The sequence below is a fragment of the Octopus sinensis genome, linkage group LG1 (assembly GCF_006345805.1).
Source record: "Octopus sinensis linkage group LG1, ASM634580v1, whole genome shotgun sequence".
Classification (NCBI taxonomy): domain Eukaryota; kingdom Metazoa; phylum Mollusca; class Cephalopoda; order Octopoda; family Octopodidae; genus Octopus; species Octopus sinensis.
This window is the reverse complement of record NC_042997.1, coordinates 164,386,381-164,400,391: the sequence shown is the minus strand read 5'-3', so window position 1 is coordinate 164,400,391 and position 14,011 is coordinate 164,386,381. Positions and strand designations below refer to the sequence as shown.

The 14,011-nt window shown below is 30.7% G+C and overlaps 1 protein-coding gene across 3 annotated transcripts in view; it reads right to left on the bottom strand.

The window, feature by feature from the left end:
* LOC115214435 (ATP-dependent RNA helicase A) overlaps positions 1-14,011 on the bottom strand; it is a 57,539-nt gene that overhangs the window by 27,373 nt on the left and 16,155 nt on the right. For all 3 annotated transcript variants that reach the window (XM_029783634.2, XM_029783640.2, XM_036506269.1), the window contains 4 exons: positions 10,000-10,134; positions 9,035-9,131; positions 8,842-8,942; positions 7,037-7,176 (listed from right to left, as the gene is read on the bottom strand). In XM_029783634.2, the coding sequence (XP_029639494.1) occupies positions 7,037-7,176; positions 8,842-8,942; positions 9,035-9,131; positions 10,000-10,134 (473 nt within the window). The remainder of the gene's footprint in view (positions 1-7,036; positions 7,177-8,841; positions 8,943-9,034; positions 9,132-9,999; positions 10,135-14,011) is intronic.

Genomic DNA, 14,011 nt, shown 5'->3' with positions numbered 1-14,011 from the left:
AATAAAAATAAGTATGCACAAAATATTTTATAAAATTGGATACCATGCATACTCAGTTCTTTTCCCTTCTAAACACCTTATTTTGTTGATAATTTTCTATTTTTCATTGTTCCACAGCTTTTTATTATTTATTTACCTGCAGAAACAGGAAATTTTAATCAAAATGTCTAGTTGCTACAGAAAAGTATGTTATGAGACAACATCATGGTTTTGTGCTCATATGTAAACTAAATACAAACACACAGACATAAATTTTATGTTCATTTTTCCCAAGTTGGTTGAGTTTCATAATGCTTCACCATTCAAAAGATCTTTTGCATCTGGAACACACAGTAATAGAGAAAAACTAGGCAACTCTGTTGCTCTGTATATCATATTTTGTGTATGTGTGTGTGGTTTGTATAATTGCATATCCTTTGTATGAGTACTGCATTAATCTACACAATATTTTCAACAGACACTTGCAAAAATTACTGGATAAAGGACAATTACCTGTTCCAATTATCAAAGTCAATCCCTTCCATGTAATACAATAATGGTTTTTTGGGTTTTTTTTCTTTTTCAGAAATCACTTCGTAAAGAGAGTAATCTATTTGTCAAGTCAATAATAACAGATTGATAGCATCTTCATACATCATAGAATAGTATAAGACTTCAAAATCTACCAACCAACAATGATTATTACACCAATACATTAAGCTATTTATTTCTATTATTACTGCTTATTCATAAAACTTCACAAGGATCTACATTAAATATAGCTATCTCATTTTAAATAGCTGATATGAAAAAAAAAATTAAATGACAAGTGTTATTTTTACCCAACTGATTTTCAGTTTTTTTTTTCTTTTGCAAACTTGGCAAAAGTTCTGTTGAAACCAAGATGCAGCTTTAAATTTTTTTATTTAACAACCAACAAGACCAATATCTGTAAGTGTATATAATGGCATTTTATTGTAAGTATTCCAATTTTTAAGGAAGCTAACAACAGGAAATTTAACTTTCCTAGTCTTCTTAATTTATTACAAGGTAATATAACAATTGTTTTAACATTACAATGATAAGACCTGATATAATCATGTTCTACTTACTAAATGGAAATGTTAATAACTGGCATTAGCAGCAACAGAAAAATAAGTTATACTTATTATGCAATACTTATTTTTAAAAAATAATACATCTGAAAGATACTTGCCACTAACATAACAAACACAAATGTAGACAATTATAACATTATCAACAAGTATCAGACAATGTATTGGTTGTTTCTTTTACTCAAAGCTCTAACAATCTGCTGTAGATATGTTAACCAAAGTAAAAAAATCAAAAAAAAATCAGGGCATAGAATCTAATGTGTCAATTTCTAATATGAGGATTAATATTAGTGTTTTATCAAAAGTGATTAACAGGACATATTCAGCTGATGGCATTGCGCTAAAATGTAGATTATCTTTACCAAACTGAAATTATTTTCATGCAGAAAGGCCAGTAAAAATGATACAGAATATGCCACAAACTTTTCAATCAACTAATGACAGAAAAAAATTGAAAGCAGATACAATTACTAAGTAAACACCCAACATTTAAACAATAATATAGAGGAAGATGATCAAGAGGAGCTACTACGTATCAACGTAATGAATTTAGAATTTCAAATAATTAATTCTTGAAATTCCTTTTTTATATATATTCTTTAATTTTATTAACAGGGTAGCACTGCAATTTTGAAACAGCAGCACCATTGTTTTCACGTCATCATAGTCATTATCATTTGGCCAGAATCATTGAGTATAGTCAAATTTTTGGCCAGCGGAGCCTGTGACTCGATTTCAATTCTTGAATGTTTTAAAACATTTAATTTCCTCCTTTCTTAAAAATCTCAGGATTTATGCCCATGAAGGATAGGAAACAATACCAATGTAATTTGGTACCTGAATATTTGATTCTATTTAGAATTTTTATGGGTTAAACAAATACAGGCAAGAAATTGAATGAATTACATTGAGCACAAACATGGCCTTGTATTTTGACAAAAGAAATAATTATCATTCTTGTAACTATGATTAAGTGGGACCACAATATTTATGTGCAAAACCAGCATAAACTTCCTAATGGCACTGTTCAAACTTCATGAGTTAAAATCCTTAAGATGATCAAATTTTATGTTTAAATATAGCATGAACTCATTTTAAAACTACTAAAACCTTTAAGTTTCTAATACACATTGAAAATATTTAAATATACCATTTAATTAGGACAAATAGTGAAAAATAAAACAGCACCTATGAGCAACAAATATTATGAGTTAGATTTGAATGCATGTTTTCTTAAAGTCTATAAACATATACAATTACATATTTTCTATATTGTTCTTGGTATATAGAGTAGCATATAATAAACATTTTTTTAAAAATAACATTTTAGAAAAAATAAATGTCTAAATAGAAAATAGAAAAGTATAAGAAATAGAAAACAGAATATTTTCATATAAAAATAAAACAGAATAAAATTTTCAGCAGATTACTTTTATGAGCTTTGGCTATGATTACTAAATAATCCAAATTGATAAATGTTGTGGGACAAACCTAATAAGAATGATACTGTCGTCGGTTTCAGTGGCATAACGACTGAAAAGGAAATCAGTCTTTCAGTGCCACAGATTATTAAATATTGTTGTTGCAAGTCCAGGCACTTGTAGCTGTGCAACCTAAGAGTACTGTAAAGACAAACTCACTGCATTGATAGAACCACAGAAAGAGGGAATCGAGAGGGAAAGAAAATATATTAGAAACTATGCTTTTAAAGAATTGATTAGAAAAAAAAATAGGTGTTAAACATATCCATATAGCATTTTTGTTTTCAAATTGAATGCAAGAAGTTGATGTTAATTTTTTTTTTTTAATTAAAAATTGAAATGAAAATAACTAGTCAATGTAAAATCAGTTTGCCTTAAATTAAAACAAATAATCTCATTTTGTGGAATAAGATCTAGCTAGAAAAAAGAAACAATTATTTTTAATACTTTTATAAAATGGTCATACAACCACATCCTACTTATTCCATTCTTAACGCAAACTTTTTAAGCCATATATTTCAAGTATTCCATGACTTACCTTTAGCATAATTACCACTAAAATCAAACACTAGCTATTTTCTCAGACAGTTACTCAGACACACAACCAAACCAGGCAGTAGTAAACCATTTTAGCAACTTTCACTTGTATAATAAACTCTCATTTAGAACAGGCAGTCATTTTCAGTTGTCTTCTTTTTACCTCTCATTACCTTTTATGTTGTTGACATACACTAAGTGTTTCAATTTGAAAATAATCAGGAATTTTTAGTAATTAAATAAAATAAGTTTTCACCATGAAGCAAAGCTCATATAAGATTATGGTGAAAGGTATTAAATTAAATGTGAACATGCTAACATTGGCAGTTTTACTTTATAGAACCAATAGCTGTTTTAAGATTAAAACAACCTGTGTGTATATAAATATATATTTATGTTTCTTCTTATTCTTCACTTGCTGAAAGTCCTGAATTTTCATTCTTTTACAACAAAATACTTCCAGCATGCAAAGGTTATGTAACTTAACATTTGAATGAAGATAGTCTTTTTTTTTTATTAACTTAAGCCTTGAATTAGATTTCTGGTTTTACTTGGACTTTTACTACAAAAATAACTGAATTCATTTACTCAAACATTCAAGATGCACAACATGCAAAATATTGCCTTGCTACCATCTATTCCCCACTCATACTGAACATGGACATCTTCTAAACAGAATTAGTTTCTGAAGATCAAGAATGAAAACTGAACATATTTCCATGATCTAATTCTCATGAGGTCTCCTAAATTTTGCTAATAAATAAATTACTTTCCTTGATTTGCAAAAACACAACACTTAGCTTTAATGAGTGAAATAATTACACTATGTCATCTATCTATGGAAGCTCATATTACACAGAATGAATTCCTTTTTGACATTTCAAAAATTTTTTCTTGCTTTCATAGTTATATTTGGTATAATTTTTTTTCTAAAGTAGTAATAAAGTTTCAATTATATGTGACAAAAGTACTGAAATATAGTCCTTAGTCAACATTAATTCCAGAAATTGCAACACATTCTTATCCTAATTTTACATCAACACAATATGTTTTCTTTCATATTAACATTAATTGAGAATGTATCTTTATGAAAAAATATTCCTATTTTGATTTTACATTACAATACCAGTAACTGGCTTGACTATTCCATATCATATGTAAATTACCAACTTAAATTACAATTAACATTTATTACATCATTAAATAAAAACATTTTACCCATTATTATACCCCAAATGCTTTAAAGTATCACCTACCAAGAAAGCTAGTCCACTGATCCATCATTCTGGCAAATCATGATTGTAATCTTATTAAATAATGAAAGTTAATACTGAATTATATAGAATAAATAGAATAAAATACCTTTCTTTCTTACATTATTAAACCCGTTAAATTATAGAAATTATAGCAACACTGAAAGCCAGAAGAATTTTGAGAAAATGTCAGAAAGCCTACTATTCCTATCAATATACAAACTTTCACTTGTATATTCTATATATTTAATAAATTAAATGCTTCATATTGGTTTATTATCAACATGAATAAAGAGGAGTATAACAAACAGTAAATCTGACGAATTACATTTTAGCTATTTGCAGCTGTAGTCATTTCAGTTCTATTACATTTTAATAGAAAAAAGCCACGCAAGCAGGCGTTGTCTAGCAAATATCAGGTCAGACAGCACAGCAGCACCAAGGTGTAAACAGCAAAACTAACAGCATCACTAACAACAATTAGACATGCTTCTTACCAAAGGTAGAGATGTTGTAACCTACCAAACAGCTAGAGAATAAATAATCTAAATCTATTCATTTATAGTATTAAAAAAAGCATGTATTGAAACAAGCCAATTAAACCAGTTGAACAAACAACAACAACAATGTAAAAAATCTTTAAAAAATACAAACATCTGAGTTACTAGGATGTAATATCAATTTAAGGTTTAACAAGGAGTCTACTGGAACAAGAGAATTTAACACTGATTTACAAATATAAAAGAACATAAAATTAACACTACTTTTACAGTAGTGATAATTTAATATTCTATAATTATAACACTCCTGTCTTAGAAAATAACAAAAAAACACCAAGTTAATTTTATTCAAGATGTAGTATTAACACAAATGTGTGAAGGTAGTTGCTAGTGATGACCAAAATAAAGGAGACTAATAGAATATGAGTAAAAGATAAACATAAAGACTGTTATGTATTAGTTTAGGGATGTCTTTACAAGAGAAAATAATTACATTCAAATTCATCAGAACTGCTTACATTATTTGAAAAGTAGATAGGACAATCTATATGTGCAAGACTCTATACACATTTGAAACTAGTGTTGATACATTGATTCAGTGGAACCACTTCTTGTTGGTAGTCACAAAACAGTTCTTTAAAATTTTCTCTTTCTATTCCTTTACACCTATGCCAACCCCCTATACAAACATGTAGAACATTAAATTGTTTTGTTTTCAGTTTTTCATAACTGTTTACTTAAGCTGTAAAGCAAAATTGACTAATGGTGAAATATTTTGCAAATTTAAGCAATTAAAAAAGAAAACTTTAATTAGTCTAAGCTTTGAAAAATTGTTTTAAAAAACTGAACTTTCAATCTTTCAAATAAAGAATCCTTGATCAAAAGATTTTTCTTTTTAAATTCATTCAATTATTATAATTTAATCACTATTTTTAGAAACTAAGTTTTAGGCCTTACTTTTTAAAACTACAAATATAATTTGTTACAAAATATATAATAAACAGATTAAACAAACATCAACAGCAAGTCAATTGCACCAGAAGTATTAAGTTGCTATTGAGTTAAAAAAAAAAAGCCAAGAATAAAATTTCTAAATGAAATATAGTGTTTTTCAGTAACTATATCTAAATAATCTGATTAAAATTACAAGTCAAATAGTTAACTAGAGAATTACCAGTACCTTAAGACATTATCTTACCGAGCATAAACTTTTTTTTAATTTAAATAATCTTAACACACAAAATGACACAAACATTCACAAATATTTCATGCAGATAATGCATTTTCTTTTAGCAGACCCAAGCATTGTAGATAAATATTGTTTCCTGAAACAAACTTTATTGAAAGCATTTAACAGAAAATACTTTATTTAAATATAAAAAAAAGTTCCATTACAAGAAATCCCCACCAATAAAAATTCCAAAGAATGATCAGAGGAATATCTTACAATTATTTCTATTAAAAATCATGTAATAATCCAATTAACTAATTACAAAATAAACACTAAATATTAATCTAGTATAGACTACAAACCAACAGATAGCAGATATAAAGAATTTTTTGACAAAGTTGGTCTTAAATCTTGACAAGAAAGTAATTATTGGCAAAAGATAGTATTCCTCAATAATTTTAAACGAGATATGGGAACTTAAAAATAAAATAATACGAATGTAATTCTAAGTCAAACCAGAAATTAGAGTTGCATAATTAGAGCAAATTTTGTAGCGATGGTAAACTATGTTTATTTTAGTATTTCTTAACATTTGCTAATGGTGATTATAAGAGAGAAAATTAAAACAAAGTTAATAATTTTTAAAAGTATATATATAATTGAGAACACATGAAAAAAGTACAACTGTTTTGTTTTACATTTTCATCAGATGGAAAAAATATAAGACTAACTACTATAATTAACTAAATTACTGCTATTATAAATAAGCATTAAATTTACTGTTTACTCATACTAGTGAATGACTTGTAACTACTATATAATATACGTAAATATATTCCAATGTTGAAAAAGTTATACTAAGTTTGTAGTTTACACATGAAATAAAATCTGTTTAAGAATTTTGAACTTTAAAACCCAAAATTTCATGAAAAAGTAATAAAATTTTCAGGAGTCAATAGAGATTCAACACAAGGAAACAATACCCAACATTTTAACTTACCGATTATGATCTGGACCTATCATAGAATATTTATAATCAGCTTGTATTTTATTTTGCTGCAGAAATTGATGGAGTCTGCTTTTAGCATTTTCCAGTGTCCAGTTGCCGTGAATACTCGCATTCAAGTCAAGATCTTCTGACTGAAGAAATAAAATCAGAATAGTAATGAGAAATCTAATAGCCAAATTATATCTAACATAAGTAAATTAGGTTTATTATTAGCAGTGTCATGTCACCGAAAACTGAGATCGAGTTCACTTGTGCTATATTCTATGCAAAAAGATCTATTAGTTCCATCACAGATTCCAGCTAACTGCAATGTGCCCATCTTTAGAAAAAGATATTCCAAATATCAACGATCTAAGCTTAATATCATTAAGAGCGAATAAAAAAAAAAAAAGATTCTTTACATGGTTGCTCAACTTGCTCGATCTCACTTTACTGTCTTAAAAAACAGGAAGGACATATTAGACAACATTGTTCTATAGTTAATATGTTTGAGCAGAGGGAAAAAAAGTGATATTCAAACTTAGAAAGGCTTTGATCAGGGTTAATCTAGTTCTAAATAACAACCAGTACCAGCTTGTGCAACTAGCGTCAGGTCAGTATATAACCTTCTAAATATTTAGTTTCTGACATCTCTAAAATAACATTATCATCATCATAATTCTAATTTTTATAAAAGGCTTTTAAAGCCTTTTCATACCAACCCATCAAAAATCATCTATAGTTTTATGATACAAACTATCCCTTTCATTTCCATATTTCTGTTACACTGCTTTTGTTTCAATTTTGAAACTAATGGAGAACAGAAAAATAACTATCATTATTATGCTGGTATTTGGAACATAAATTAACAGTCCATTTTGATGAAAGTTTTTAATTTAGATCACTTTAAACATGGAGTTTGCATCATGTAGAACCAGAGGGCAATCTCAGATGGGTTAGTATCAAAAAGGTTAAAATGATCTAAATTAAAACATTCTGTTAAAATCTAAGTTACAAAAAACCCATTTTAATAATGGCAAAATTATTTAATTTTTACTAAGAGCTAAGAGTTAACTGAAGCAAAAGTGTATTTAAACAAATATGGTAATAGATATCAAAACATTTAGTTCTTGCTTCATTGCTACAGGACTACTATAAAATGAAATAGTTATCTATCAATGATCCATTCTTCTTTGCCAAACATTATTGGAAGTTCTTGTACATGGAAATATTTTCTATTAGTTATAATAAATAACCACATTAAAAGCTACTTTCAAATTATATTGATATGAATATGATCTTTGTCTTCCATTTTATTCAAATACAAAAGGAAACAAAGCTCACACAACATTTGCATCTTTTTTTTTGTTTTTGTTTTTTGTAGGTTTGGTCAGAGAAGGTAGGATAAAACCCTAAGCTTTTTTAGGGCTACCAATGCTGACTGTGCTGAATTCTTAAAACAATCAAACCTGCTAAAGACGCCCAAGGGTCAGACAGTGGTACTAGCATGATTTATCCTTCAGATTTATTTCCAGTTTCCATCTACCAAATTTCACTCACAAGGATTGATCAGCCCAAGGCTATGGTAGAAGGCATTTGTACAAGATACAGCATAAGGGATTGAACCTGGCACTATGTAGTCGCAAATTTAAACTTCTTAACTAAAAAAAATGTTTCCACTTGCCCTAAACTTAACAGAGAACAATTATGAAACAAGTCCACCACCACCACTTCACACTCAATACTTCAACTAAATATGGTAAATTAATGTAGACACTGACAGCAAAAATCAAGAAAAATGATAAAAAAATAATTACTTCTTCCAATTTCCTTTTTTCTGCAAGTCGGTCCAAATAACTCATTGGTGGGCCCCTTTGATAAGCAGGAATGTCTCTGTTAGCGTCTAATCCAGGGAAAGCTATCAAGAAAGAAGATATTTGTTTAAAGTAAATTCTTCATTAACAAACTGTTTTTTTCTAAAATCGAAATGTATAGAAAGAATTAACTTACAGCCACCAGAAGATATTCCAGAATCAGTCATATCATCTGCAGGTGTGTCATTTCCAGACACAGTTTCTGCTGTCCCAGCACCCATGCCAACAGTTAACTGAAAGATAAAAGAATACAAAAGGGAATTGATAAAATTGTACTTTACCATTACATATTATTTGTGATTCATGGTCTTAGCTAAAATTTTATTTTTAAATGTCTTCTAGTTTATATCATTAATAATGCACATAGTTATTAATTTATCATACAATAGCAATTTTGAAGAGGTGAAATACAAAATAGCAATGCATATTATATTTCTGTCAACAGCTTCTTCATATATTATCATCATCATCATCGTTTAACGTCCGTTCTCCATGCTAGCATAGGTTGGACGGTTCGACCGGGGATCTGGGAAGCCAGAAGGCTGCACCAGGCTCCGGTCTCATCTGGCAATGTTTCTACAGCTGGATGCCCTTCCTAACGCCAACCACTCCATGAGTGTAGTGGGTGCTTTTTACGTGCCACCTGCACTGGTGCCAGGCGAAACAGAACTATTTAAAAGCTATTCTGAAGTTGACATGAAGATCTTGCAGTGAAAATTCTTAAATGTTAATCAACATTAATTTATTATTATATATAAACACATTGGTGCCACATAAAAACACTCGGTCCACTCAGTAGAGTGGTTGGTGTTAGGAAGGGCATCCAGCAACAAAAACTCTGCAAAACAGACACAGTAGCCTAAGGTAGTCATCTACCTGGCCAGCTCCTGTCAACAGTCCTATTCATGCTTGCATGGAAGATGGACATTATATATATAGTAAACAACCTAATGAATTGTGAAGATACACTACATCTCTAAGAATGCTAACAATAATAGAATATTAATGTAAACTTGACATATCTAAGATGCAAATATTGTTAATTAAAAAACAACTTTTTTTAAAGTTTTCTAAAAGACTGAAGACCAGATATGTACTTACAGTAGGCACTTCTGATTGTTGGACCTGTCCCTGCCGAACTAAGAACTGGACAAAATCCCTAGCAGCATTTGCTTGGGAATCTTTTTTGTTTGTTGAATTACCAACACCAATGTAGTCGAAACTATCAACCCGAATCTAAAATGAAAGGAAATAAAATATTATTTCAATTTTTAACCCAAATTTTTACATTTTTTACACTCACATTGAAATTATGGGAAAGTATCAAATTGTTTAAAATTATCTAGGGAACACAAGTTAACAATAAAGGATATCGGATGAGCAAGCTAGGAACATTATCTATTTTATTACAGTAATTATACACAAAGTAATGTTCTGGATTCAGACTAAAAGGTAAAGAACTTGAAGTAGGAAGTAGAACAGCAAAACCCAATTGTGATCAGGAATCAGTTTACAAATTGTAAATCATAACTCAAACTGTTGCTGCCAGTTTGCAACTATGTTATATCAGCAACAGGTCAGAGAGCAAGTTGTACAAATGGTTAAATGGTTATTGACTTCTGAAAGATAAAACTATGCTAATCATATTTCTATTTATATTTCATGTATGTAGCACTGCCCACAAGTCTAAGAATTGTACTTTAAAAATGGCAACTCTGAAAGAATATCTGAGAAATATTGATGGAATGGATGGAAGATGAAGACAAGATAAGCAATTTTTATTAAAACACACACACACATTCTCTCTCTCTTTTACAGTCATTGGACTATAGACATGTTGGGGCACTAACCTGAGTTTAGTTAACCAAATCAACCCCTGGTGCTTATTTTTGCCTGATACTCTATCAGTTTCTCTTTTTCATGAACCACTAAGTTACACAGACGTGAACAAACTAATATCAGTTGTCAAGTAGAGAGCAACAAACAAAGATGCATGCATGCATGCACATACACAGAACAGGATTCTAAACATTTTCCATTTACTGAATTCAGTCACAAGGCACTGGTACACTAGGGGGCTCAGTAGAAGACATTGGCCCATGATGCCATGCAGTGAGACTGAACCTGAAACCATGTGGTTGCAAAGTTAACCAGAAAGCCATGAGTGGTCCTACACATACATGTAAAAGGAAGTAAACTTTAGAATATTTTATCCATTTACTTTGGATTACATATTGTAGTATATGTTGGAGGATAGCATAGCCACCCCTTCTCAGCACCAAACATGAGAACTTCTTTTGTAACTTTTCAAACCCTAAATATCTCCTATTCAGTGCTAAAAAGACTGCCCAAGAATATTTGCAACTCCAACCTCTCTGCCTACATAATGGAGACAATTTTTATGTTGAACCACACCTAACGCTGTAAATGATTCAATGAGTTTGCTCTAAGTTACAGACTATATTTTTATATCAATATAACAAGTAAATTCTAAAAATGGTCAGTTTCTCAAGGTTTTACATGCAAGTGAGATTGCATTGTGGTTGAATTTGAGTTTAAAACAGTGATTCAACATATGTGTTGATATCTTTATAAAATATTAAATTCAAGAATGATAGTTGAGGAGCTTCTTTAGACCTGAAAAACCACCTCTTTGGTGCAATGCACAATAAAATGGACTCAGTCCATGCTGTTAAGTGAGTGATAACAGAAAGGGTGCTATTTAATTAAAGTAACATGCAAAATTCTGTGTATATGTATACACACATTCTACTAATCATACTAAGCCACTCATAATTGCCATGAAAATATTCTATGTGTACTTACTGCATCCTCAGCTCTTTCTATACCTTATATCCTCAATTTCTTCATCTCTTCCTCTACACATAATACCATGCCACCCAACCTATACATACCCTGCTACCCTTCTTTCTCTAGTCTTCTAAATCATGATGCTCAAATGCAGAGGGGTGGTATTTCAGTCTTGCAAACTTCACTCACCATTCTCTCTGTGCTCTCCTCAGCCCCCACCCCCACCCCGCAACTCTCTCCACAACCACCACCTCCTCACAACAACAAATCCATTCCTTCCATCATACTGTAACTTCTAACAGCACCTCACCAAATATCATCACTGTCTATTAATGCACTTTCACCCTCAGAGTTACAAGGTGATTTCACGACTATTAGTGCATGAAAAAAAAAAGCACTCTATAAAGTGGTTGGTAAATGAAGCAAAAACAACACAAAGTTTTAAGGGATACCTTTAGTTTTGTTGTGGGCAAGACAACCTCTATAATGCTAGTGCCATGAAAAGAATGTATGCTGTGTTAGATGAGCATCCAACCATAGAAACTAAGCCAGAACTGAAACAAGATGTGATCCTCTGACCTGTTAAATCCTGTTGAACTATTGAATCTATGACATCAGCAAGGAGTAGAAAGAAATGATAAATGATAAGACACACCATCCATCACTTGATGACTTTGTTGTTGGTTTGCCAGATGAAAAATGACAGTGACAAGTGTAAGCTAATTTAATGCAAGTATAGAAAAAAAAATGAAAAAAAAAAAATTGAAAAACAACAAAATTAATGATGAAGAACACATTCACAACTGTTTCTATTTGCTTAACTTTGAGGTGCAGGCATAACTGTTTAGTTGCTAAACCAACCAAAAGGTTAAAGTTTCATACCACTGTGTAGAACCTCGGACAGGTGTCTTCTATTGTAGCCCTGAACTGATGAAAGCCTTGTGAATGCATTTGGTAGACAGAAACTGAAAGAAACACATCACACATGAGAGAGTGTGTGTGTGTGTGTGTGTGTGTGTGCCTATATGTCCCAGCCTTGCCTTCACTTCTTACGAAAGTGGTGTCATTCATTTCCAATCTTACATAAAAATATGTGGTCATGAGGAAATATCACCTCACTTCGGAACAGGTGAAGGTTGGTGACAAGATGGGCATCTGGCAGTAGAAAATCTACCTCAACAAATTCCACCCAACCAATGCAAGCATAGAAAAGTGCATGTTAAAAACAACAATAATATGTATCTAATAAGTTAGATACACTTGAATTTTAATGTCAGAAATTACGAAGAAAAAAAAAAAGGTTTATGCAGGAATTCTGTCCATAAACCCCTAGTTCTTGTAACAATAGACAAAGAATTTGCAGTATATTTTCCCGGAAGAAAATTTTCTGTTGCATTCAAAAGCAGACTTATCTGTAAAATATTCCTGAAAAGCCAACTTAACATAAGACGTCTAAAATTTGATATATCTGTGAAACAGTATGCAGAGTGCTTTTTTCTAATCTCAAAATATCTACACTATGAATAGTTGGGGTCAGAGGACTTATGAATTGGAATTTAATTTCAACTATGCTACAATCAATTACAACTCCCCTATTTTAGTACTTTTTCAGTGTTTCTTCACTTAAAGACAAAGGCACTTTGTTATTAACATACAATCATTTACTACAGATGTTCAAAATAGAAGAATGCTCAAAATACCAAGAAGCCATTACCAAAAGAGGATGACAAAATCTGCCAATTACAAGAATAAACTGTTGATGCCTACAATTATATATTTTTACAGTGAACCAACCTCTAACATACAAGCCGCACCACTGCAACCCATTTAAGCAAATCAACATCAATTGCAACTGTTTTCTAAACACCTAAGTTATATACAGTATACATATACAACAGACACACATTAGCATTTCATAATTTTCTTCACAGAAAAATTCTTCAGTCTTTGCAGCAAAAAGTATTTTTCTCCAGAACATTTTATGTTTTATCAAAAATTACAAAAATGAAAGATTTTTATCTCCACAACTCTTTCAGAATAATGCAACCCATAGGCTGTACACTGCTGCTCTAAGCAGGCACTGAAGGTATTAGCAAGCAGACATTTGTAGTAGTAGATATGCTTTCAATGAGAGAAAGAGAGGTGGGGAGGGAGAACAACAACTGAAACACTTTTTGATCGTAGGTTTACTCTACCAGTGCTCAACTGAGGCTAAACAACAGCACAAGCTTTGATAAATGTGTTTTTACCTAAGGCACCCATACACACAAAAATGATAAGGGCAAGCTTTGAGTATCAATGA